The sequence below is a fragment of the Apis florea genome, unplaced genomic scaffold (assembly GCF_048593485.1).
Source record: "Apis florea isolate Af1SG1 unplaced genomic scaffold, ASM4859348v1 contig_2293_pilon, whole genome shotgun sequence".
NCBI classification, from domain to species: Eukaryota; Metazoa; Arthropoda; class Insecta; order Hymenoptera; family Apidae; genus Apis; species Apis florea.
Window position 1 is genome coordinate 1,396,854 of NW_028256554.1, and position 23,394 is coordinate 1,420,247.

Here is a 23,394-nt window from a genome sequence, read left to right on the forward strand (position 1 = left end):
AAAAACATTAATAATCATAAACGATATTTTTTTCATAACATATCTTTAAAAATATATAAAAATTTAATCGTTATAAAAATATATTTATATTTTTTTTTAATTTTTCAATTGCATTAAAATTTATCCCAATATTTGTCAATCGATTTTCTTAATAGTTACAGACTCATTATTTATATACATATATTTCTCTTTTAATATTTTCAATCACGAATAGTGACAAATTCAGTGTATAATAATATTCTGATTTTTTTTTACTCTTTTTTATTATAATCTTAAGATATATAAGATTTCTTTTATCCATTTTTTTTTTCTTCTATATTATCGTATTTTCACTATTTATCATTAATACTCATTTTCTATTCAATATGAAAAAAATAAAATTAACTAAAAGATATTTACGTATTTGAGAATAAAAAAAATGGATTCAGTTTGCTAAATCATCGATTATATTATCTCATTTTTTAAAAAAATAAATAATTTCGTTAGAAATATATATAAATGAAAATAATTTTTTCTTATTATTTATAAAATCCTGATTTTAAATTACATGTATACATTTCTTTATTTTTACAGTGATTCTATTCTATATATTGCTTTTTTTTTAATTAGCATGAAAGAAATTTATTAATGAAACACATCATCGTCAAATTTGATATTGAAAAAAAGTGTGTGGAGGCGCCACATACTAGCTAATAGAACTTCATCAAGCGACATCAGGCAAACACTGAAAATTGACGTCAGAACTATGTATACATTTCTCAGTTCGGTAAGCAAATTATCATTAGGTGATATTTTGCAAATATAACATCATAACATGAAATGATATTTTTTTGAAAATTTACAGGTAAGAACATGGTATGTTTCCTCTCAGTTGCGTTTTCTTCATTGGTCATTGGTTAACACATGTGCCTTTTATTACACTCGTACTTACAGTGTTAAATATATCATCAAAAGCATCGTAATGCAGCGTTAATTGAAGAGATCAACCTTTATTTGCAAACATATTTCTAAACATAACATTGATATTCGGTAACGATGATTTTTTTTAATTCAATTAAATTTAATATATAGCATACAATACAATTTCTATTCCGAAATTTTATAACTAAATTCTTATTTCTATTTAATAATAATTAGTATTAATAATTTTGATAGTAATAATAATTTGAAAAATGACTATTTTAAAAATTTTAATAAATCTATATCTTTTCTTTTTTAGAAAAATTTAAAGTGATAAATCAGTGTGCAAAAACAAACATGTTTGCATTCTTGACAAAAAGAATTTTGTTACAGCAACTTATTTATATACGTCGTTTTGGATGTAAAGCTGCTGCTACTACTACTAGTTCTTCCAGGTTAGTTGATTTTATGACGTGCAATGCATTAAATTTAAATGTAACTCTATTTTTCAATATCATCATTCCTAGTATCAATCGTTGATCTATATTCAAGTATTCATTATTTCTTATTTAATTCAATATAAACTCGTATTTTATCAATTTCATTATTTTATCATTATTTTATATATTATCTTTCATAATTTCTAAAGTCCATATTTTTTTCTTCTATGTTTGTACAACGATGAGTTCATTTCTGTTAATAAATAAATAAAGATAAAAAAAGTTATATGAATTCATGCATGTATGATTAATATGTGATTTGTTATTTTTTCAATTTTATTAAATTATCATCATTGTCATATCATTAATTAAATTACGCGTATAATCATTTTCAGTTCAGATTCATGTAGCTCGTTCGATCTAGTCATTGTCGGCGGTGGTATTGTTGGATGCGCTACTGGTCGAGAAATGTTAATAAGACATCCTAACTTAAAGATAGCAATCGTTGAAAAAGAAAATGATTTAGCAAAACATCAAACAGGGCATAATAGCGGTGTAGTACATGCTGGCATTTATTACAAGCCTGGCTCTATGAAAGTAAAAATATAGCAACAATTGTATATTTCCTAATTCGCCTAATTTCTTCCGAGAGAAATATTATTTTGTTTAAATATGTGGCATTTTAAATTGAATAATAGAATAACGCTCCGTTAAGGGATTTTTGATCCGGCAGGAAATAATTGCAGGCACGACTATGTGTGGAAGGTTTAAAACTGAGTTACGACTATTTTTGTAAAAACGATATATCCCACAAAAAAGTTGGAAAACTAATAGTGGCTCACAATAAAGAACAAGTCAAACAATTGGATATCTTGTACGATCGAGCAGTTCAAAATAATGTACCGGATATCCAAAAAGTTGAAAAACATTGTATATCAAATTACGAAGCTAAATGCAAAGTATTAAAATTATTTTATTTTGGAAATCGTAAAAAGAGAATAAAAAAAAAATTAATATTAAGTTTAAAAATAAAATAATAAGAAATACATATGTTTTCTATAGGGAGAAAAAGCAATATGGTCACCGTGGACAGGTATAGTCAATTGGGCAGAAGTTTGTAAACATTTTGGCAACGATTTTCAAAAAATGGGTGGAAAAATACTTTTGAATTTTGAAGTTGTTGGTTTCTCAGAAATGACAGAATCTAAAGGGGAAAATGATTTAAGTCCAATTTCAGTGCATTCGAAAGATAAAGTATATTAAAACTTTCACGTATAGCCATCTTTAATTTGCAATATCTTTATCATATTCTATTATCGTAGTGTATACCAACAAAATACGTGTTAACATGTGCTGGGCTATACTCGGACCGTTTAGCAGTAATGACAGGATGCGATCGTAGCCCACAAATTATTCCTTTTCGGGGAGAATATTTGTTGCTGAACGAAAGCAAAAAACATTTATGCACCACCAATTTATATCCTGTTCCAGACCCTAGATTACCATTTTTAGGCGTTCATTTTACACCTAGAATCACTGGCGAAATATGGCTTGGTCCAAATGCAGTTTTAGCATTTGCAAGAGAAGGTTATCGGTACGAAATAAATATATTTAAAGATCGAATATAGTGATTAATTATAATATATTCTTAGGTGGCGCGATATAAATATAAAAGATTGTATAGAAATGGCAAAATTTCCAGGACTGTACAAATTATGTCTCCGACATATTATACCAGGAACAAGAGATATGATTAAATCAATTTTTTATCCACTTATAATAAGAGATTTACAAAAATTTATCCCCGAAGTAACTATTAGAGATATAAAAAGGTAAAGAAAAGAATATTTTCTTCATATTCTATCATACTATAAATATACTATTTAAGTTATTGATTGTATTTTACGTTTAATTATAGGGGACCATCAGGTGTTAGAGCACAAGCATTGGATAAAAATGGCAATTTAGTAGATGATTTTGTTTTTGATGGAGGAAAAGGTAATATCGGTAAGAGAGTAATACATTGTCGCAACGCACCTTCTCCTGCTGCAACTAGTTCCATGGCAATCGCTAAATATATTGCTGATAAACTAGAAAAAGATTTTAAATTCTGACGAGTTCGACAAGAAATTCGGATATCAAATTTAAAAATAATCCGTGTTAATATAAAAATAAAAATTTATATTTGAAAATAAATACGTAAGAAAATATGCGCATTTTGAAAATAATGTGTTCATGACTTATGTACATACCGTAACGTGCAATAAAACATACTTTATCTTCTTCTTTATTGCAAAATTTTTTTATTAAAAAAAATAGTTTCTAAAAATATTTATATTTTGATATATATTATTATAATAAATGATTTTAATTCATCTGATCTTTCTCATTTCTTAACTTTTCTTCTTTTTTTTCTTTTTACAAATATGCATGTAACTTCTATATTTCATACAAACGATGATGATTGCTTTGGGAATACTTTTAGTCTAAATAATTTCTATCAAATAGAAATAAAAATTAATATCTCTCATTACAATGATAAAAAACAATATTTAAATAAATTTAGTAATATTAAAATTAATGTAGAAATACCTTTCATAGAGATGTTTAAAAATGATAATTTTTGTATAATATTAAATTATTCTAAACCCTTTTCCTGATATTATAAGAGAAGAATTTGCAAAATCCCAAGCTGTTGTTGAATGGAATCCCATATTTGAAAGAACAACTCCATATTCGCTTAGTGCAAACATAGAGTAAACTGCAAAAAAATATTTGAATTACATCAAGTTTTATTTTTTTTTTTTTTTTTTTAAGTCAATTAACTCACCTAAAGGTTCACAATATTTATTATGTCTGTAAAAAAAATAGGCTGCAAATAATATACACAATAAATTCAACACCATAGATCTTCTCTTCCATTTTAGAGAGATAGCTTCAGAAGATTCTTTAGTAATATTACGACAATTTCTCATTATATAATATGCTATTTGCATATGAATGACAGATGTTATTAAAAATGTTATAAAAGATATTTTATGAAAAACTGAAATGAAGAGAAATTAAATACTAAATTATTTTGTATTTGAAATATTATAGTGATATTTTATATACATACCATAATTCTCATTGGATGTCCAAAAACTTAATGATATAAGTGATATGTTTTCAAAAGCATAGATAATAGTTGCAATATTACAAATATTTTGTGCCCATTTATAGATATGCTCTTTATAATAACGACGATACATTATTAATACTAAAATTCTTACCACTGCTTGCATAGCTATTGCAATTTTCCAAACATCTCTTTGTGGCCTGTAATGTCCAATCGCAGCAGATACTGATGGTAAAAAATTATAAACCTAACATAAAATATTATTTATTTATAGTATATGTATAAAATATACATATATATATATATATATATATATAACATTATAAGAAAAAATACTTACTTTACAATGCGTAGAAGTAGAATGCTCAAAATTATATACAACAGACCAAGTGATACAAAATAAAAATGCGAAAAAGGGTAAAGATACTGTAAACCATGCTAATTTAGCAAAATGTACAACGTATCGCGTTTGCAACATGTCGTCTCCCACTAATGGAATATATTCTGACCCTACTCTCGACTTGTTCATCCTGTTATATTCTAGATTATATTTTACGTCATCGCAAACGAGTCTGATACTTTTAACAGGCTAAACTTATAAAACACTTTATTGGTATATTTAGCATGCAATCCACCATTCTTTTTTTGATTTCGTTATTTGACATTAGAAATAAAAATTTATATGGAGTTGAATAATTAATATTATAAAATTTACAAAAAAGAAAGGTTAGCACACCGAAACTTTTAGATTTTTTTGACAGAAACATTTTCGAAATATCAGATATCATATAACATGTTAACGCAAAGACAATCGATCACTCATCGCATGCGCAATACGTAACATATTTGGATATGTAACCACAGATAAGACACAAAATAGACTTAACATTCGATACATTTATTCTTATGTCAGTAGTATATCATATAATATCATTTAATATCATTTTCAATATTATCGATTTGATTCAGAGATTAGTAATAAGATTATGTAAGACAAAATTGGTTAATAATGTTAATAATAATTGAAAATGAAACTAAATTTCAATAAAATTATAAAAACAAAATTATAAAAACATTTTGTTATAAGATATTTTATAGACGAATATGAAGTGCTACATTTTATATTTGATTATAATATATTTATTATAACATGATTATTATTAAAAGACAGATTAAAATAAGAATAAGAATTAAGAATCAATGAGAATTATTTCTGAATGAAAAAAATTATTGTTTAAAGAGATATTTTTGATATTCAAAAGATGATCCCAAAGATAATTTTTTATTTATCTCTATTAGCCATTATTTGATATTTTTTTTTCTTTATTCTATTTCAGCATTTTGGAAATGGCATTAACATCAATATTTTTATCCATTTCTCACTCTTCTTGTCTGTACTTTATGACTAAATTGAACACAATTTTTGCACTTACTATTCTAAATTGTAAAGAATATACCAAACATTTTGATATTTTTAGAATATAGCTTATAAAATCTCATTAAATATTAATGTTTATGCTGAACTTTATCATGATGCAATGACCTCATTTTTATTATAAAAAACAAAAGTAAATAAATTGAAGTCATCGTTGTTATCAATGTTTAAATGTTTTACCTCCAGATAGCGTTAGTTGATCGTTTATATTACTACACTATCGACTGTATTGTTTTTGTGTGTTATTTCATTGCGTTAATCTTTATACCAATATATTTACATTTGTACAGTGTTTATATTAAAAATCATATTTTTTAAATACAACGATATACAATGTGAATGAGACATATGAACGCATAAATATTTCGAGTGAATATATTAAATTTTTTGAGGTTAGATTTGCATGCAGTTCGAATTTCGTTTAATGTTTGTATTTCATTGTTCATAATTGATGAAGTGGCATTAAAAATTTTTCTTCAAGTTTTAAAATATGTAAGTATATTGTCGTGTATAACATTTTGTTATAGTAAATATTTGTTATAGTAAATATCCACTTTAATATTGTCAAAAACAAAAAAAAACGTAGCAACATATTCATTCTTTTTATTAGAAAAAACATTAATTTCTTCTTTATTGATAAATAAATAAATATAGAATAGAGATTGCATCTATATTATTATTTATTATTTATGCGAATATTAGATATTAAATGTCCTTGTTCTGACATATAATTTTTACTTTTGTTTCATTTTTTCTCTTTATCACTCCGTATATATATATATATATATATATATATATGTGCATCAATATATACAATACTGAATAGAGATTTGTAGAGTATTATAGAATATTATAGAATAGAAAATTTATATTTTCAGTAAATTGTACCATCAATTTTTGGAAAAATTTTTTTTACTTGTGAAGTAAACCATTTAAAATATAAATTATAATATTAGTTTAGAATTTAGATATTTTTTTTTTTAGAATTCTATAATATACAAGTAAGTAAACATATATTTATAATATTATTTATTCTCATTATTTTCATGAAATGAATAACAATAGAAATAGAAATGGAATCATAATTTAATAAATATTTATTTGTAAGTATTGATGAAATAAATAAGAAAAATTATCGAAGCAAGAATTACAAATCAAAATATTGAAGTAAAGCAAAAATAAAATAGGAAAGGTAGAGAAAAATAAAATGGGTGAAAGAAAAAAAAAAGAAAAAGAAGAAAAGCGTCTGTTGATTCGGACATGTAGAAATAAAGGGTAGATATCTTAGAATTAGTTTCAAGTTTCGATCAAATTAGACGCAATGCGTCGAGGTGGCTTGCCAGGAGGGCCGCAATATTACTGTATTACATTGAAAAGCAAGCGCGAAATCGTTCCACCACTCCTACTGGCAACCTCTTCGATTTAAAACGGATCACATCATTCGCATGTTCTTTGAGAAACATTATTTTTACGATTGTAGCCATGATCGCCATTAATCGATTTCCTTAAAATGTCATGCATACATACTTGCATTTCATCATAGAGTATCGTTTTATCATGCCAAAAAAGTCAACAATTACAATCAAAAATGTCTCTACGTATGATCAACTGTTATGATACTATTATTCAAATGCTTTAAATCGTCATATTCATTTATAGAAAAATATTTTAATATTAAAAATATATTGAATTCGTCAACTCGTGAATAAATGTGAGGTGAATTGCCTACCATTTCGATTCATATTTATCTTATCGGATAATTTGCGTTTTCGCAAGAAACGAGGAAATTCTATATTCGTCCTGGCAAAGAGAGACTATCGGTTTCGTATTTGAATGAAAGCACAAGTATCGTTGTCACCAACTTCTATTCGTGTCAAACAATATAAAGTAGACTATGTACAAACCAAACGGATTCTCGCTCTCTGTCTTTCTTTCTATCTATGTATTTACTCTTCCATTATATCTCACCACTGCCTATTCTTTTCTCTTCTCTTGCTGTCCTTTACAATTGCGTAAGCATAATAAGTACTTACTTCCATACATATTGGCATCAATGCATGCCAATTGTTTCACTACATAGGATTGACCGAAAATACGCGAATTGAATTCCCATATTAGTTATAAATTATAGCAATATGCAACGAAACTTTTTTCACATCGTATTGCGAATAATCCGAATAACATTTCGATCACGTAAGACGGAATGCTATGAAAGAAATTGGACGATAGCGAAAAACGGAAATGCGAGATTACGTTTATCTCCGCGAGCTGTCGTTCTTTCTCGTTTTTCAAACGAGTTTAAATTCCGAATTATCGTCCCGATAAGCAATTTGTTCGATAACCAAAAAAACAAAAGGAGGGCAATCGTTTTTAACTAGCAAATCATTGTACGGTCCCACGTTGCAAAACATTCTCGACACACGCGTTACGCTTTACGTAATAATACCGTTAAAAGTTTTGTCTCGTTTCAGGTAAATTGGATCGGTCGCGGGCGAACTGAATAAAATCGACCAAACAACTCGAACAGACATTTGCCCGCATTGTATCGAACCTCGATCTAGGTATATATATGTATCCCCCCTAACGTATTTCCTCGCGAATCTCACATTCTTATTCGAACAAGGGGTGCTTCCCCGCTTTTTATATATTATCATATCAGGAAAAATACGCTAATAGAAGGAGAGACTGTAAGGAAGCGAAGTCAACTATACTCGCGACGCGATATCGAATAAAACGTATCGAATGTTTGCCAGATACCAATTTTTGTTAACAATATCCGTTATCGTATATTCGTCTCGTCGTTTCGAGAAAGTAAAGGAAAAATGAAAACTTGTTTCAATCGAAACAATCATCGATAACAATATCGTTCTCGTGTCGTGCACGATCTTTCGCTCGACACGATCGTTCGACACGATCTTTCCCATACCGTTTTATTTGCCAGTTTTCCGGAATAGCGCCACGAATAGCGTCACGTTTGTCGTAACCTCGATATGTTCTCGGGGCAGAGTAACAGAGCGTCGTTGAACACACGGCGCCGTCCGATTTTCAAACGATTTATTCCACTCGTTAACTCGAGTTGGTTGCTTATGCATATCGAGAAAAGATCGAGAAAGGAACAAAAGAGAGGGGAAGAGAGTGTGTTAAAATGTACGATATATATATATATATATATATCGTACGTGACAGTGAATATACGAGATGGAAAAGCGAGAGTTTCCTTTCCTTTTTTCGTTTCGAAAGAAACGAAAGGATAAACGAAAAAAAAAAAAAAAAAGGAAATGCAAGGATAGAAAAAAAATTGGAACAAAGGGAGAAGAAGGAGCGCGAGAAGAGAAGAGAAGAGTGGTGGTGAATCAAAGCGGCGGTGGTAATGAGTCAAGGGGGGGAGGGGGCGTCGTGGGGAGATGCGAGGAGAAGCGGGAGAGACAAAGACAAAGGGGGGTGTATCGGCAGGGTGAAGTTGCGCGGAATGGGAAGCGGATAGAGCAGACAGAAGGATGCGCGCAGGCGTGAAACGGACGCGGTGAACGCTCGGCATCCGCGTGGCGCGAGTTAGAAGTTGGCTTCGCGCTTTTAGTCTCGGCCCGTGTCTCTTCTCGTTCATCTTCTCGTTCACCCGTCCCGTAGAACGGCCAACAAGAGGGACGGAGCCGCGCCGTGTTCCTGATTCCTCGCCTGCGAATTTTCGTCGAAGGAAGGGAAGAAGAAGAGAGAGAAAACGGATCCGCATCGCGAGCGATGAAGCGGATGGACGCTAGGATGCTCGGCGATGATGCTCGTCCACGTGTTTTCATCCTCGCCACGAAACGCGTTCTTCTTTCGTAGCATCGAAAGCCTCGAGCATCCATCGATCCCCCTTCCCCCACCGCATCGAGGGAGACGCGGCGTTCGATGGAACGGGTGAAAAATGTCCGAGAAGAGTTCAAACGAGAGAGTTCTCGAGGGGAGAAAGAGGAGCACCGCTCAACGAAGATGGCGCATCCTCGCCAAGGCGTTGATCGGCCCCCAGGAGCCGATCTCCCTCGATCCTGAGAACGAGATATCGGTGCGCCGTTTCACGAGTTTCGATCTGTTGAGAGTGAATCGGTTGGAGGGGAACAGCGCGGATCCGGACTCGTCGGCGGCTTGGTACGAATACTCGACCGTTTTGGACAACAAGCTGTTCACCGTCGAGATACGGCGAAGAACGAAGAGGAATTTCACGGCAACCGAGTTGATCGGGTTCAACAATACGGGGAACATATGCGTATGGCCGTCGGAGGAGTGTTTGGCTTATTACTTGTTGAAGAATCGGCAACTGTGTCGGAACAGAAGGGTGCTCGAGCTCGGTGGCGGTATGAGCTGTTTGGCGGGGGTGCTCGCCGCAAAGTACTGCGACCCGAAGGAAATCGCGCTCACGGACGGGAACGTGACCAGCGTGAACAACGTGCGACGAATCGTGTCTAGGAACGGCATGTCCGATTTCGTCGAGTGTGGCGTGGTACAGTGGGCCAAAGCGGCCAGGGCGATCAGGGCAGCAAGATCGGTCAGGCCGTTCCTACACCCCCATCCCAACGCTCTTCGAGTCAAGGTGAATTATTCTTCTCGCGTGTTACGCGTTTCGCGCGCCCCTCTTTCACGCGATGATGCGTGAGTGCGTGCGTTCGAGCTTTTAAAGCCTTCTCGCTCGGATCACGCGCCTGCGCACTTTCGTCCATCCAGTGCGAACGATAAATTCCAGTTGATTTGCCGCCACGATTGTCCGCCACGCTAGTTTTCTATTTTCTATCGCATATATCCGTTTATCGAACAACCGTGAATCATTCGATATGCACGCGATTTCTCTCGATACGATAATCTTTCACGATATTTATTCTCACGATGCACGACAATCACGACCATCTACTTTGCTATTCCGATCGATCTTTTTTTTTTTTTTTTCTCTTTTCTTTTTTCCTCGTTTTCGATCGTGATATCTTCGGATACTTAGGCAAAGTGCACTCAGAGAATTTGCACTTTCTCGTTTCATCGAAAGTTCTTCGTGATCGTTCGAGGAGACAGAGAGAGGGAGAGAGAGAGAGAGAGAGAGAAAAAATAAAGAAAGGGGAAAAACTTTTCGTGAATTTCTGAATTGAATTTTTACCGGTAGAACTGGAGTGGCGGCGCCAAGGATGTTGCAAAATTAACGGAAAAACTGTACGACGTGATCCTGTGCGCGGATTGTCTTTTCTTCGACGAGGCTCGCTCCGATTTGGTGGAGACGATCTACGGATGGCTGGCAAACGATGGCCTCGCTCTGGTGATGGCGCCTAGACGGGGAACGACTTTTGAACAATTTGCAGAAGCGGCGATAAAAAGGGGTCTCGTCGCGCGACAAATAGATCGTTACGACGCTACGATTTGGTCGAGGCATCTGGAGTTGTTGGAGAACAGCCAGGAATATTGTCCAGACCTGCATTATCCGATTCTTCTGGAGCTTACCAAGCAGAAGAGAACGTCGCCAGGATGATGAAACTTCGATCGTCCAATCGTTTACGATTCCTTCCTAACGAGAGTTCCTCCAGTTTCCTGCTCCGTTCTACGACCGTTTTCGGCCCATTCCCTTCTTCCATTCCGTTCTTACCACCCGACTTAACTTACACTTCTTCGTCTCTTTACTTAATGCTCCCCTCCCCTCCCCTCTCCATCGCTTCCTCCCCCCCTCCCCAGATATACAATACTCTCCTACTCGTCCATTATTCGTACGATATATCTGTTCTAAGCGGCAACATCGCATAATATTAATTACACGTCGATATACAGATTTCTCTATTAGTATTAGATAGTCATCGTTAAATATTGCTTATTCGTTGCGCTGTTATACACGCGTTCCTTCCCCAACGAGTCGAGTAAACGATAGTATTTCAAGTACCTGATGTTTAGACCGATAGAATTGAAAAATGGTTTGTACACGGCGTATCTGCACGATCTACGCTGCTGTTGTCCCGCTGGCAAGAAAAATATTTAGAAATAGACGCGGGCGACGAGGACGACGTATTACACACGTATACGGCGGTATTATTAATCCGATAACCGTTTTCTCGTTTCTCTCTTGTTCGTTAAAATTTTTAAGAAAATTATCCCCTCCCGTTTTGTAAGAAGAAACGTGGATTCTCGTCGGGTATATTACGTGTCGAACGGCGGCCGATCGATCTTCGAAGAATGATCTCGTTTCACGTTTATTCGATCTTCATAGATCGATTTTGACCGAACGCTACGCCTGACATTTTTCGATCTCTATCGATATACATACATACATATATATATATATAAATACTTCTCGAATACTTTTCGATGATATATATATACTATGTAAACTAGCTATTCGATCAAGGGTCCAAAATGCACCGATTAGAAAAATTGTTATTATATAGTATATACGATCTTTGTATAACGTTATTAAGGCTAAAGACTTTTTTACCGTGTATCGTTACACGCGTTTCAACAGTTCTTCAGATGGACAATTATATTCTTTCAAAAATAAACGTGTTGAGAAACGATATAACTTTCAGATGGGATCCCGCGAAACGATGTACGCATCGCATTAATATTTATTCGTTTGTACACCTGTTTCTTCGTTTGTCCGTTTATTTCGTTAATTTATCTATTTTATTTTCGCGTTATCGGAATCCATATTACGTTTCAACGAGGATCGTTTCTTAGAATATTTTTTTCCGTTCTTTCCTTTCTTTCTTTCTTCCTTCCTTCCTTCCTTCCACCTTTCTTTCTTTATCTCTGTTTTTTTTGTTTCCTCTTCTCATATTTCTTTCCTCGTTTCGTTACAACCGTGTTGCAACGCAAACCGAGTCGCAGTCGCAACACAAAGGACCAACTTAGTTCAAAGCCTAGTCAAAGCTACCAAACAAATTTCCATTATCGCGTATTACCTATACTTATACACCTTTACGAAGGAACAACTATTTGTGAGTATGCGAGTATGCGTGAGTGACGAGACATGTAAAAAAACGTTGCAAAATAAAATATTTTCATTTAACATTTCGATTATGTATTATCTCTTATCGCGATCGATGAGGGAAAAGGATCGAGTCGAGTTAAACGGTGACTCGGTCGCCCAAATCCGAAGATATTTTTCACATCGATCCGTCAAATCTTTTTCATTCTTCTTGACCATCTGCTGCTTTTCGATTGATTTTTTATTATTTCTTCGATTTTTTTGTTCTTATCCGTGATTACTTTTATTACACTCGATTTTATTCTTGCGCACTTTTTCTAGTAGTCTCCTAGAATGATTTGCTTTCAACACGTGTCGATTACACAATTCGATCGTCAGACACGAAGTTACTCGAGATTATTTTTGACCTCCCGTTGAATGGAAACTCGTCCATTGCGGCCCTTCAGAAATTTATTATTAGTATGTACCTGATAGATGTTTATCAACTTTCCCCCTTATACAGGAATCCAATTCAACGCGATCATGTGCAGCGTTGCATCGATTTAAAAAACTGCTGCGTTTTCGTTCTATTAATAATCCGTTCGTTAATAACCATTGTAAAAGAAAGAAAGAAAAAAAAAATTTAATCAGATGGATTCGTACGAATTCTTACGACCGGTAATTTCGGCTTCAACGCGGTTCAAACTCGCGTTTAACGAACCAGATGCCGAAATGTTTTCCAGAAATAACGAAAGCCAGCTCCAGAGAAAATAGCATCGATCGTTGTTTCATGATTATGTTATCTCGAACCGTATGGATCGATCGTCTTTCTTTCGATTCTCCTTTATTCTCATCCGCGGATTCGAGGATGAAAAATGCAAGAATAAAATATTGGTCGTGAAAATACGAAACGTACGAAAAATATATAATACCATCCTGACGATTTGTATGAAAAAGATTTTTTTTTTCTTTTTCTGCAATAATTAATATCGATCGTTCTCGCCGAGTTTGAATCATAACTTTTTTTTTTCCTCTCTCTCTCAAAGATTAAGGCGGGATAAGAGCATTAAATCGAAAAACCCGCTCTATATGGAATATGGAAGCTCTATAGAAGAACGAGAGAAAGAGAGAGAGAATAAAAAAGTAAGAAGACATAATAGAATGTTTCACATATAGGGCTGCTCGAGAATACGAATACCATATGGAATACTGCGAAATAACACGTTTTCCCTAACACGGATATTTGGAAACAGTTGGGTTACATTGGAAACAGTTACTCGTTTATCGGAATTTTCATATCGCGATGTTCGATCGTTAATGAAAATGACATGTGCGATCACCTCACCGCACGTGTATCCGACTTGGTTGGAACGAGCGCTAGTTATACCATGTATAGATCGTTGCGGATCTTCGTTGAGAATATATATATATATATGTAAGCAAAAAGATGTCTCGGCCACGATAAACCCGCTTTATTCGTATTTATTCATTGGAAATATAGTGACAAGAAAAAAAAAGAGCAAGCCGCAAAGTCACGGTATCGATGTTGGATGCGGTTTACAAGACGCGCCTTTCGAACACGTAGGAACACAAGTATACAACCCTCCAAGATAAAATTAGAACAAACCATGAACCTTTTTTCCGCTCGGTCGTAAGAGAGCTATAAAACGATCTAACTAAACCCCAACGTTCGAAACGTCGTCGTATAATATATATATATATATATATATTTTCAAATCGTTCACCAAATTATTGAATAATTTTCAGAGAGGTTAACCTACTTCGAGAAACGTTAGCAATTCATCGTTATTACTGTAAGTAATAAGCTTAACGAATATCTTAAATGAGCACAAATTTTTAGACATGCGAACACGTAGCGATATTTATGATAGATACGACAGATACGAGCCGATGGTTCCATCTCTCTTTCGCCTAAAAATAAATCGTTGCGTAAAATTAAGGGCGTGACCGTTAGTGCATCGTCGATGTCGTCGTCGTAGTCGTCGTCGTTGCCATCGTGAAAATTACATTTTCTAGGTGCCAATTGTTTTTTGGCTGGCTACTACTCACTTACCTTTGAAATTTATCAAAGATATTTCTGATTTCCGACGGCTCGATTTCTCTCTCTTTCTCTATCCCCCCTCCCCCCATGCTTCCACGTGACTGCTTCCACAACTTCGAGCAACTGTGTCGCCCTCACACCCGTGATGTTTCTTTTGTCCTATTGGAGAGAATCGAATTTTCGTTTTTTCCTTCGGAGGACGATGATTGGCGGTTCGCGCCCGAAAATATTCCACCCGGTTTGGATGTAAACGGATGTAATCTCGATCAAAAACACTCGTGCCAAAAAGTAAGCACGAAAATATACCGTGGTGTTGGCCGATTACGAGAATCGTGTCTGTTCGTTCTATTCGCGTGCCAATGGATCTCCTCGAGGTCTGGAGGGATTTTGCCCTCGCCCTCGACCTCGCTCTGCGTCAACAAACGAGCGTTCATTCAACGAGCGCGAATCATCCGATCGGAAAATCATGATCGGGGAAGAAAGAGCGGAGGGATTATCGATAGACGAAGACCACATCTCGTGATCAAAGAGCTCGTCTATTAAGAACTCGTGGAGAAAAATATGAAGGAGAGGATATTTAAATACAAAGAAGATACGAAGGTACCAATTGGCTCATCAGACGATTAACTGAGTTGGCCAACCTAATCTTCTCTTTAGCTATTTTTACGACGTTGCCGCTATTAATACATGCTCTATTATTGACATAACGTGGCATTGTTGAAGGAATTGCGATTTCCTTCGATGCATGACTCGAAAACATTCGATTGATTCGTTAATGGTAAACGTCAAACGTTTACAAGGGAGCATGGTTCCTTGCTTGAAACGCGAAAAATTTTATTGCAAACGAGAGAAATATGTAAATTTTTTAAATCCGATATTTCTTAAGATTGAAAAATTATCCTTTTTTTTTTTTTTTTTTCTTAAACATTCTGCCCAATTAAGATAGAAATGAAGAAGTATAGCTGGAAGTATACAAGAAAAGAATGAATAAACGAACAATATAGAAAATAGTATCGAATATATATATTGTTCCAGGGCGGACTATTGGAAGTCTCAGGGTCGTAAATTTTGTGATTTTTGCAAATGTTGGATCGCTGATAATAAACCTAGTATCGATTTTCACGAAGGCGGCAAGAAGCACAAGGAAAATGTTAGCAAACGACTTAAAGAAATACATAAAAACAGCGCGAAGCAGGCGAAACAGAACAAAAAGATCGAAGACGACATTAAGAAGATGGAAAACGTACGTTCACCGTATTTTCATTTAATTTTCATTTTTCAGATTTGCTTGGATAAAGATAAAACGCACGGATATAATATCATCAACGGATACCTAAAATTTTGATTTCTCTTTTTTCTTTTTTCTTTTATACGTATGTATTTTTGCATTTAGGCAGCCATGGCTGCGTATTTGAAGGACGTAGAAAACAACACAAGAGACATGACTGCCGATACGATCATTAAAGAAAAAATGAATCGAATAGAAACGAAAGACGTAGGTACTCGAAAATTTTCTATTTAATATTTGATAATATTGATAGAAACTTTGATAGAAACTTTGAAAAAAAAAAAATAGAAAAGGAAATACGTTACAGGTGCCGAACTTCAATCGCGTACCTCCGGCTACCCCAGAAGCACAACCTAGGTTCAAAAGTGAAAATCAACAGGTGGGACTTCACGGATAATCGATCGCGTTATACCGAAACGGATGGATAATTCGTTTAGCCCAATCGAGCCGTGCCAAGAAAACATTTATAACGAAAGATATTTTAACAGTTTCAGTTTCCTCAAGAGATCGATCCGTGCGATCCAACTCTGGCGAGAAATACAACGTCGCATCAAGTGAAATCTCAACAAAGGGGCGATCACAAAAATCAAGGGAAAAGCAAAGCAGGTAAGGGTAAAGGGAAGGGAAAGAAAATTCTGGAAGAGGAACGCCCTACGAAACCTGTTCAAAAACTTTGGTACGAAGCTCTCAGCCCCGAAGGGTACACGTATTATTGGAATATAGAAACTAACGGTGAGTGTGTGTGTATTCAGAGTTTTTCTTGCGGTAATAATCTACCTTTTATCTCTCGTATTAATTTATGCCAACTATCTCTACGTCGTATGTATTTTTTGCGTGGCAGAATCCGTTTGGGATCCGCCAGAGGAGGGATACATGACATTTGCGGAACAGCAAGAAGAGGCGAAAGAGCAAGCGCTTCAAGAAGAATTGTTGAAGCAATTGGACGAGGAACAAGCGATTACAAACGCGGATATTCTCGAAGAAAAACGGGCGAATGCCGAAAGAGAAAGGATGAAGGAATTGAGGAAGATACGTAGCGCGCAATCAAGGATGGAGCAAAATGTAGAGGAGAAAACGGAAATCGAAACCAAAGAGGAAAGCCGACCGTACAGACGGGACTATAGCATTCCGATAAAATCACATCCGTATGGACCGTGGCAGACCGTTCAAAAAACGTAAATATTTGAAATTAAAAATTAAATTTATAGGAGAAAATATTTTAATAAATCAAGATTCTGCTAAATAAATTAGCAAATCAAATTACGCTCGATGATTGTTTTTCCATTTTCAGCGAAGTGAAACCAATCGATTTTCAATTACCAAAGCAAAAACAATTGCAACTACCTGTCTTTGAAAAAACAGAACCACCTTCCATACAAAGAACGTTCAAGGAAAAAACTATAACGCAAATTGATACGGCTGACAGCGATGAGGATGGAAAACCGGCTACATTTAAAAAACGAAAAATTAATAATAAGAGCGTACGACAGAGGTTAACCGATGATTGATAAATAGTAATGGTTATTATAATTTTTTATCGAACATCACGATGCATTTTTTTTTTTTGAAAATTTAGAACCAATCAAGGATTTAATGATTATATCGTTTTATAACTTAATTATGATTGTTATATATAATTTATGATTATTATATAAAGTACAAACAAAATCTATACAAGAGTGTTGTATCTTCGACTTATTTTAAAACAAGATATATATAAAATAATAATATGTACAATAATATGTACAAAGTTTTTTTTCCATTGACTATTTACACGAATTAATTATAAAAATGACAATTATCTCAATTTATCTCTCTTACAGATTCCTTCATTTTCCTTTTCTGTTATATATGCCTAGTGCTATGCAACCATTTTAACAACATCTAAATCTCTCCTGATTTAGGAGTTCTGAATATCGAAACAAAAGAATACTAGATAAGAGATTATTTTTTATTTACAATGCTTTCAAATTAGTTCGGGTTTTGGTATAATTTTAACATCGTTTGAAGAAATGTATTTTGTCTTGTCTAACACGTGAGATATTCCATTAAGTCGATCCAAGATGAGTTGACGTGGCTGACCCTTTGTTTCTGGGATAATCATAAAAACGAATGCAAAAATGATCAGACAAAAGCTACCGAGAAGAAAAAAACAACCGTTTATACCTAACAAATCGACTGTAGTCGGGAATAATTTAACGACCACGAATGCCATCCCCCAAGCGGTGAACATTCCCATCGTTATCACCAAATTTGAAATATCTCGATTAAGTATTTCCGAAGAAACTACGTACGGGCCTGGTCCCATGCCTAAACCATAGCTAATCATAAAAACGGACAAGGCTAAGATCGAAATCCAACTAAATTGATTGACATCGTATTGAAGTGTTTGCAAGTAACAAAACACTCCAATGGTATAATGACATATACCCATCCCTAAACAAGACGTTAAAAGCAATAATCTTCTACCAACTCTTTCCACCAAAATCGTGGATAAATACGAGCCGAATACTTGAATGGCGCCCACAATGATCGCCGAATCGTTTGGTGATAATGAGCTTCCTGACATCTTAAATATGGTTTCTGTGTAACTTATCTGTGGAAGAAAGAAGTATGTCAATACAAAAAGTTAAACAACATAAAATAAATATTTTCTTTACCATAATAAATATCCCGGCCATTTGTTGTCCAGCAAACAATCCTAGAGTAATAAAAAGTCCCTTAATCGTTGCTCGATCTCGAAACAGATCTGATAGTTTAATTGTTTGCTCGGAAACGTTTGTTTCTTGTTGCAGACGCAATATTTCTCGCTCTACAGTTGGTACGTGCCCACCTCTGAACCACATCAGAGATCTGTAAGGGATATGATAAAAACGAAAAAGACATTGTATTGAGACGAAACATTGCGTGTCAATTTGATCGAAATGTTTATTCGTGCTTACCTAGTAGCTTCGTCGATTCGATTGCGTCGTATTAGATATACAGGTGTTTCCGGTACAAAAACGAATGATGCGATATAAAATAACGGAAATATAAGCATAGCAATTGCAAACCAACGATACGAAAGTATAGCACCGATTATATATCCCAAAAGAATACCTCCGTTCAATATGAATACTAATAAACTACCTAACATGCCGCGTATCCCATCGGATGCAATTTCAGACACATACATTGGCACCAAGAACAATACCATTCCGCCAGAAATTCCCGAAAAGAATCGTGCGATATATAAATGTATGTGTTCTGTTGCAAAAATAGTGAATAGCCAACAGGCGCAAAGTGGCAAACCCATGAAACAACCAGCCAGCTTACGCCCGAATCTATTCGCTATAATACCGACTGTCAAACTCGTGAAAGCGGCTGTTACGCATGTGATTCCAATTACCCAGGATGCTTCCTCGTCCGTCATAGGCCTGTCACCTACTGGAGGATTTTCACTTTGTAATTGCGGTATTATAGGTGACTGCCAACCTATCATTGTTCCAAGTGATAGAGCCGCGATATTTGCTAAAAAAAATTAAACTTTCTTATTATTACAATTATTATGACGAATTTAGATACTTCCTTGTTCTTTCAATTTGAGAGTATTTGATATATTCGATAATACTCACCGATCAAAGCCACGAGAAGTTGCCGATACTTCCCCGGCTCGTCAACAACCTTATTTACTTCGGTCATTTCTTTTTTTTTTTTTTTATTTTCTTTTACGTCCTTTTAGTCTTTGTATTTTAATTTTTGTACTTTTATTTTCTTTTCTTCCATTTAATTGGCCTGTTACAATGTCAATGCTTGCCTCCCCAAAAATCTTAACCGTTAGGAAATCCTTATCCGATCATTCTAATAAACGATTTTTTTTTGTCCATACGCTTCTATCTTTCTGCTACCAAAACTTAAATCTTTCATTCAATTTATACCGATTGATAATTATCTCATTATCGAATTCAAACGAGAATAGAACTCAAACTGAATAGTCCTCTTATCTTTCTATTTCGATTAGCTCCCTTATTTTATATTTACTCAACAAATAATCATACATTTGTATGTCATTTCCTCGCCTTCTGTTTTGCTTCTTCATTCTTGTTTTCCGCAAATTCAAATACAATTTTTATAAAAACTATTAATTGTTCAAGACTAGATAAACACAATCACAATAGATATTCAAATTTTGCAAAATTACAAAAATTATGTAAAATCTTATTAATAATATTATTTTATGTATATATGTATGTATATATATATATATATACATCAATTTTTTTTAAAATCAATATAATTAAGCTTATTTGACTATGATTTATTACCAGATATATGTTACCGACTTATAACTCGGACTTAATTTATGATCTTACATCAGATTACCTGTATACAAAAGTGAATGGCTTTAAATTAATTTATACGCTATGTATTATACACATTAATTTTTGATACGTAGTTATAAATGTTCAAATTCACATGACATTACTATGATAATCATTACTATGATTGCGTATGCAAATGTTGCAATTTTTAAATGATAGGTAAAATTCTAATAATATAAATGACATTTTGATAAAATATCATGGTGAAATCCTTTGATTATTGCTTGGATTGTTGTAATTTTTTTATGATATATAGGTATAATTTTATTTTTTTATAATCTTGTCTTTATCAAATATTTTATATTTTTTTTATATTATATAAAATATTATATAAAATTATAGATTCAAATGCGTATATAAAATATATATATATATATATATATATATATATGGAGATGCAACATGTATTATCCTTATATACATCAGAACGTATCTGGCGCAACTAGATAACGGTAAAAAAGGTACTTAACCTAACAAAATTGTATTTTAATTGTGTTCAATATGTACCACTTTGTAAAAAAAAAAAAGAAAATAGTGACTCGATTTCTAAATAAGTATTATCGAACTTTAATAAACAGATCAAGATAACGATTTTTTTTCTTCAAAATGCAAATAGTCACATTAAATTGGTGAATGTACATTATATTAATTTTCTCTAATATAAAAGATATTTTTAATAAAATATTGTTGTTTCTTCTTATATTTTGATATTTTAATTTTCTTCGTATTATAATTTTTAAAAATAAAAATTGTATATATTCAGAAAAATTTTTGATATTCATATTTTGAGCTTTTTAAATTTAACCTATATAAAACTTTTTCATATATTCATGTATATTTAAATATTGCAAACATTTTTTTCATTTGAACAATATTCTAACTTGGAAAAAATATATTGGAAAAGTTTTATATATATTTATAAGCAAATTTAATATGATATTTATGCTAGTTATTATATTTATTAAATTTAAATATAATGTTGTTATGTAATTCACATTATTTTATAAAACTTTTCTTCTATTAATTATATATATATTTTTTTTTACAATAATTTTTTTATTGTAATTCTTTGAAAAATATACTTTCTGTAAATTCAACATTATGTATTCATACATATATATATAGTGTGGAACATGGCATGGCATTGCAGTGGAAGTACAAACCATGAAATGGTAACCAAATTAAAAGGTAAAGCTTTTTTATATATATAAATTAAAATGATCTCTAAGTTTTATGGAATATGTAAAAATTAATTATAAAATCACATTATAGAAGCAGGTATTCTAACAACAGACAGAGCAGAAGCTGCGATGCTTGCTGTAGATAGAGGGAACTATTATCATGAATCAAATCCATATCTTGATCAACCAAGAAAAATTGGTTACAATGTTACTATTAGTGCTCCTCACATGGTTAATAAATTATTTTTTATAAAAAAATATTGTTTAGCTTACATAATTTATATAAATAATAAATAATTTAAATTTCCTTAGAATTGGTTCATTTGAAGTATATTTATAAATATATCTTCTTAGAATTAAAAAAAAATTTTTTCTAGCATGCATATGCCTTGTCTATTCTATCTGACCAATTGTTCGATGGAGCAAAAGCATTGGATGTTGGTTCTGGATCTGGTTACCTGACTGCATGTATGGCATTCATGGTCGGTTCACGTGGTCGTGTAATCGGAATCGATCATATTCCAGAATTAATAGAAATTTCTACGAAAAACGTAAGCGAAGATTGTCCTCATTTCATCCAGGAAGAACGCGTTAAATTTGTAGGTAAGAATATGCGAAACTATAAACACGTTGCAACTTCTATTCACGAATAGTTGGTGTCGGGAAAAAGGAAAAAGGAATTACTTGTCAATACATGGTCTTTTTCCTACAACATTTGAAAACTTCACATATTCAAGAATTTGAAAATAACATAAATGTATTGAAGTAAAAAATACTCGTAATCCACCAACGTGGAGTAGGTATGTACCTTGCCACGAAGAATCAAACAGGACTGTGTCCACCAACTGCGTGACTTTGCTGTGCATTATGTAAAAATAGACCAAAGACTAACAACAGGTCATTATAAATGCGCCTAGTGGGAGACGGCCGATTGGGATATGCTGCTGACTGCCCTTACAATGCGATTCACGTTGGAGCGGCAGCGGAAACTCTACCACAACAGGTATCAAAATGTATTTAAAGATGAACATATATGTAAATATATTTTTGCAAATAAAGTTTCTTCTATATTCCAGTTAATAGATCAACTGACTCCTGGTGGACGGCTAATTTGTCCAGTTGTTGCTATAGAAGGTTTTCAAAGGTTTCAAGATCTGGTACAAGTGGATAAAAATATAGATGGTACAATCACAAAGAAAAAATTAATGCAAGTTTCTTATATTCCTCTTACTGATCCTGCAACTCAGTTATTAAATGATTAATATTATAATTATAAATATTTAGAAATTGTTTAGACAGCTTTCAGTATTAAGACAATATTATCATTGACGATAACAATTATGGCGTGATAATGATGAGTTTGTCAATGAAATGTTAACATTTAAATAAATATAATATACTTTTTTTCTTTATGTATTAAAGCATACAACGATAAATTATTTTTCGCACGTAAAATGATTCAATAGAATACTCACTTAATAATCATTGATACATATCGTAATTAATATTATTCATTTAAGTAGAATTAATTCAATTTTTTTATTAAGAAATTAATTAAATATTCTAAATCTTATTATTTTCATTGTAATCAAATATTTAAACAATAAATAATAAATGTATGTATCTAATAAATTATTTATAAATTTAACATACAAATTATTTTTATACTTTATAACAAAATCAAATAATATTAAAATAA

At 33.0% G+C, this 23,394-nt stretch overlaps 6 protein-coding genes across 13 annotated transcripts; 4 read left to right on the top strand and 2 right to left on the bottom strand.

Annotated features, from left to right (window-relative positions):
• The first annotated feature begins 592 nt into the window (after positions 1 to 592).
• L2HGDH (L-2-hydroxyglutarate dehydrogenase) lies at positions 593 to 3,630 on the top strand. Of its 4 annotated transcripts, none has more exons than XM_031916395.2 (9): positions 593 to 766; positions 845 to 1,029; positions 1,220 to 1,355; positions 1,736 to 1,937; positions 2,087 to 2,299; positions 2,403 to 2,594; positions 2,663 to 2,934; positions 2,993 to 3,172; positions 3,259 to 3,630. In XM_031916395.2, the coding sequence occupies exons 3-9, from the start codon at positions 1,258 to 1,260 to the stop codon at positions 3,452 to 3,454; spliced, it is 1,353 nt and encodes a 450-aa protein (XP_031772255.1). In that variant the 5' UTR covers positions 593 to 766; positions 845 to 1,029; positions 1,220 to 1,257; the 3' UTR covers positions 3,455 to 3,630. The 4 variants fall into 4 exon arrangements, with proteins under 4 accessions (XP_031772255.1, XP_012342756.1, XP_012342750.1 ...); XM_012487302.3 differs by having other exon boundaries at positions 684 to 766; positions 934 to 1,029; XM_012487296.3 differs by having other exon boundaries at positions 717 to 844; positions 934 to 1,029.
• On the bottom strand, positions 3,621 to 6,015 carry LOC100872629 (post-GPI attachment to proteins factor 2). Its single transcript, XM_012487324.3, has 5 exons — positions 4,799 to 6,015; positions 4,459 to 4,705; positions 4,171 to 4,386; positions 3,933 to 4,101; positions 3,621 to 3,837 (listed from the first exon to the last, which is right to left on the bottom strand). Exons 1-4 carry the CDS (start codon positions 4,985 to 4,987, stop codon positions 3,974 to 3,976), a joined length of 780 nt encoding a protein of 259 aa, XP_012342778.1. The 5' UTR covers positions 4,988 to 6,015; the 3' UTR covers positions 3,621 to 3,837; positions 3,933 to 3,973.
• A 13-nt stretch (positions 6,016 to 6,028) lies between these two features.
• Positions 6,029 to 17,960, top strand: LOC100869615 (uncharacterized). Its single transcript, XM_012487315.3, has 7 exons — positions 6,029 to 6,385; positions 15,901 to 16,108; positions 16,259 to 16,360; positions 16,461 to 16,532; positions 16,642 to 16,885; positions 16,995 to 17,328; positions 17,445 to 17,960. Coding segments are annotated over exons 1-7 (1,179 nt in total). The 5' UTR covers positions 6,029 to 6,383; the 3' UTR covers positions 17,662 to 17,960.
• Positions 9,441 to 12,905, top strand: LOC105737193 (calmodulin-lysine N-methyltransferase). The gene is made up of 2 exons (XM_086903829.1): positions 9,441 to 10,463; positions 11,022 to 12,905. The coding sequence occupies exons 1-2, from the start codon at positions 9,801 to 9,803 to the stop codon at positions 11,379 to 11,381; spliced, it is 1,023 nt and encodes a 340-aa protein (XP_086759955.1). The 5' UTR covers positions 9,441 to 9,800; the 3' UTR covers positions 11,382 to 12,905.
• LOC100869733 (facilitated trehalose transporter Tret1) lies at positions 17,759 to 20,027 on the bottom strand. 2 transcript variants are annotated; one of them, XM_086903828.1, is made up of 5 exons: positions 19,768 to 19,956; positions 19,096 to 19,663; positions 18,814 to 19,006; positions 18,320 to 18,749; positions 18,084 to 18,244 (listed from the first exon to the last, which is right to left on the bottom strand). In XM_086903828.1, the coding sequence occupies exons 1-5, from the start codon at positions 19,832 to 19,834 to the stop codon at positions 18,120 to 18,122; spliced, it is 1,383 nt and encodes a 460-aa protein (XP_086759954.1). In that variant the 5' UTR covers positions 19,835 to 19,956; the 3' UTR covers positions 18,084 to 18,119. The 2 variants fall into 2 exon arrangements, with proteins under 2 accessions (XP_003690056.2, XP_086759954.1); XM_003690008.4 differs by having other exon boundaries at positions 17,759 to 18,749; positions 19,768 to 20,027.
• Positions 20,028 to 20,889: 862 nt separating this feature from the next.
• Positions 20,890 to 23,343, top strand: LOC100872514 (protein-L-isoaspartate(D-aspartate) O-methyltransferase). Of its 4 annotated transcripts, none has more exons than XM_086903860.1 (6): positions 20,890 to 20,975; positions 21,640 to 21,702; positions 21,787 to 21,926; positions 22,073 to 22,298; positions 22,613 to 22,698; positions 22,755 to 23,343. In XM_086903860.1, the coding sequence occupies exons 2-6, from the start codon at positions 21,648 to 21,650 to the stop codon at positions 22,773 to 22,775; spliced, it is 528 nt and encodes a 175-aa protein (XP_086759986.1). In that variant the 5' UTR covers positions 20,890 to 20,975; positions 21,640 to 21,647; the 3' UTR covers positions 22,776 to 23,343. The 4 variants fall into 4 exon arrangements, with proteins under 4 accessions (XP_086759986.1, XP_012342784.1, XP_086759987.1 ...); XM_012487330.3 differs by having other exon boundaries at positions 20,891 to 20,975; positions 22,772 to 23,343; XM_086903861.1 differs by having other exon boundaries at positions 20,930 to 21,143.
• The last annotated feature ends 51 nt before the right edge of the window (positions 23,344 to 23,394 follow it).

Excerpts from the sequence above, each read along its gene's own strand:
- L2HGDH (XM_031916395.2), top strand. The coding sequence starts at position 1,258 with ATGTTTGCATTCTTGACAAAAAGAATTTTGTTACAGCAACTTATTTAT. Across the intron at positions 1,356-1,735 it reads ACTACTACTAGTTCTTCCAG|TTCAGATTCATGTAGCTCGT; the intron begins GTTAGTTGATTT and ends AATCATTTTCAG. Across the intron at positions 1,938-2,086 it reads ACAAGCCTGGCTCTATGAAA|GCACGACTATGTGTGGAAGG; the intron begins GTAAAAATATAG and ends AAATAATTGCAG.
- LOC100872514 (XM_012487330.3), top strand. The coding sequence starts at position 21,648 with ATGGCATGGCATTGCAGTGGAAGTACAAACCATGAAATGGTAACCAAA. Across the intron at positions 21,927-22,072 it reads CTATTAGTGCTCCTCACATG|CATGCATATGCCTTGTCTAT; the intron begins GTTAATAAATTA and ends AATTTTTTCTAG. Across the intron at positions 22,299-22,612 it reads AGAACGCGTTAAATTTGTAG|TGGGAGACGGCCGATTGGGA; the intron begins GTAAGAATATGC and ends AAATGCGCCTAG.
- LOC105737193 (XM_086903829.1), top strand. The coding sequence starts at position 9,801 with ATGTCCGAGAAGAGTTCAAACGAGAGAGTTCTCGAGGGGAGAAAGAGG. Across the intron at positions 10,464-11,021 it reads CCAACGCTCTTCGAGTCAAG|AACTGGAGTGGCGGCGCCAA; the intron begins GTGAATTATTCT and ends TTTTACCGGTAG.
- LOC100869615 (XM_012487315.3), top strand. Across the intron at positions 16,109-16,258 it reads ACATTAAGAAGATGGAAAAC|GCAGCCATGGCTGCGTATTT; the intron begins GTACGTTCACCG and ends TTTTGCATTTAG. Across the intron at positions 16,533-16,641 it reads TCAAAAGTGAAAATCAACAG|TTTCAGTTTCCTCAAGAGAT; the intron begins GTGGGACTTCAC and ends ATATTTTAACAG.
- LOC100872629 (XM_012487324.3), bottom strand. The coding sequence starts at position 4,987 with ATGAACAAGTCGAGAGTAGGGTCAGAATATATTCCATTAGTGGGAGAC. Across the intron at positions 4,706-4,798 it reads CTACTTCTACGCATTGTAAA|GTTTATAATTTTTTACCATC; the intron begins GTAAGTATTTTT and ends ATTTTATGTTAG. Across the intron at positions 4,387-4,458 it reads GACATCCAATGAGAATTATG|TTTTTCATAAAATATCTTTT; the intron begins GTATGTATATAA and ends TCTTCATTTCAG.
- LOC100869733 (XM_003690008.4), bottom strand. The coding sequence starts at position 19,834 with ATGACCGAAGTAAATAAGGTTGTTGACGAGCCGGGGAAGTATCGGCAA. Across the intron at positions 19,007-19,095 it reads CGAATCGACGAAGCTACTAG|ATCTCTGATGTGGTTCAGAG; the intron begins GTAAGCACGAAT and ends TATCCCTTACAG. Across the intron at positions 18,750-18,813 it reads TGGCCGGGATATTTATTATG|ATAAGTTACACAGAAACCAT; the intron begins GTAAAGAAAATA and ends TTTCTTCCACAG.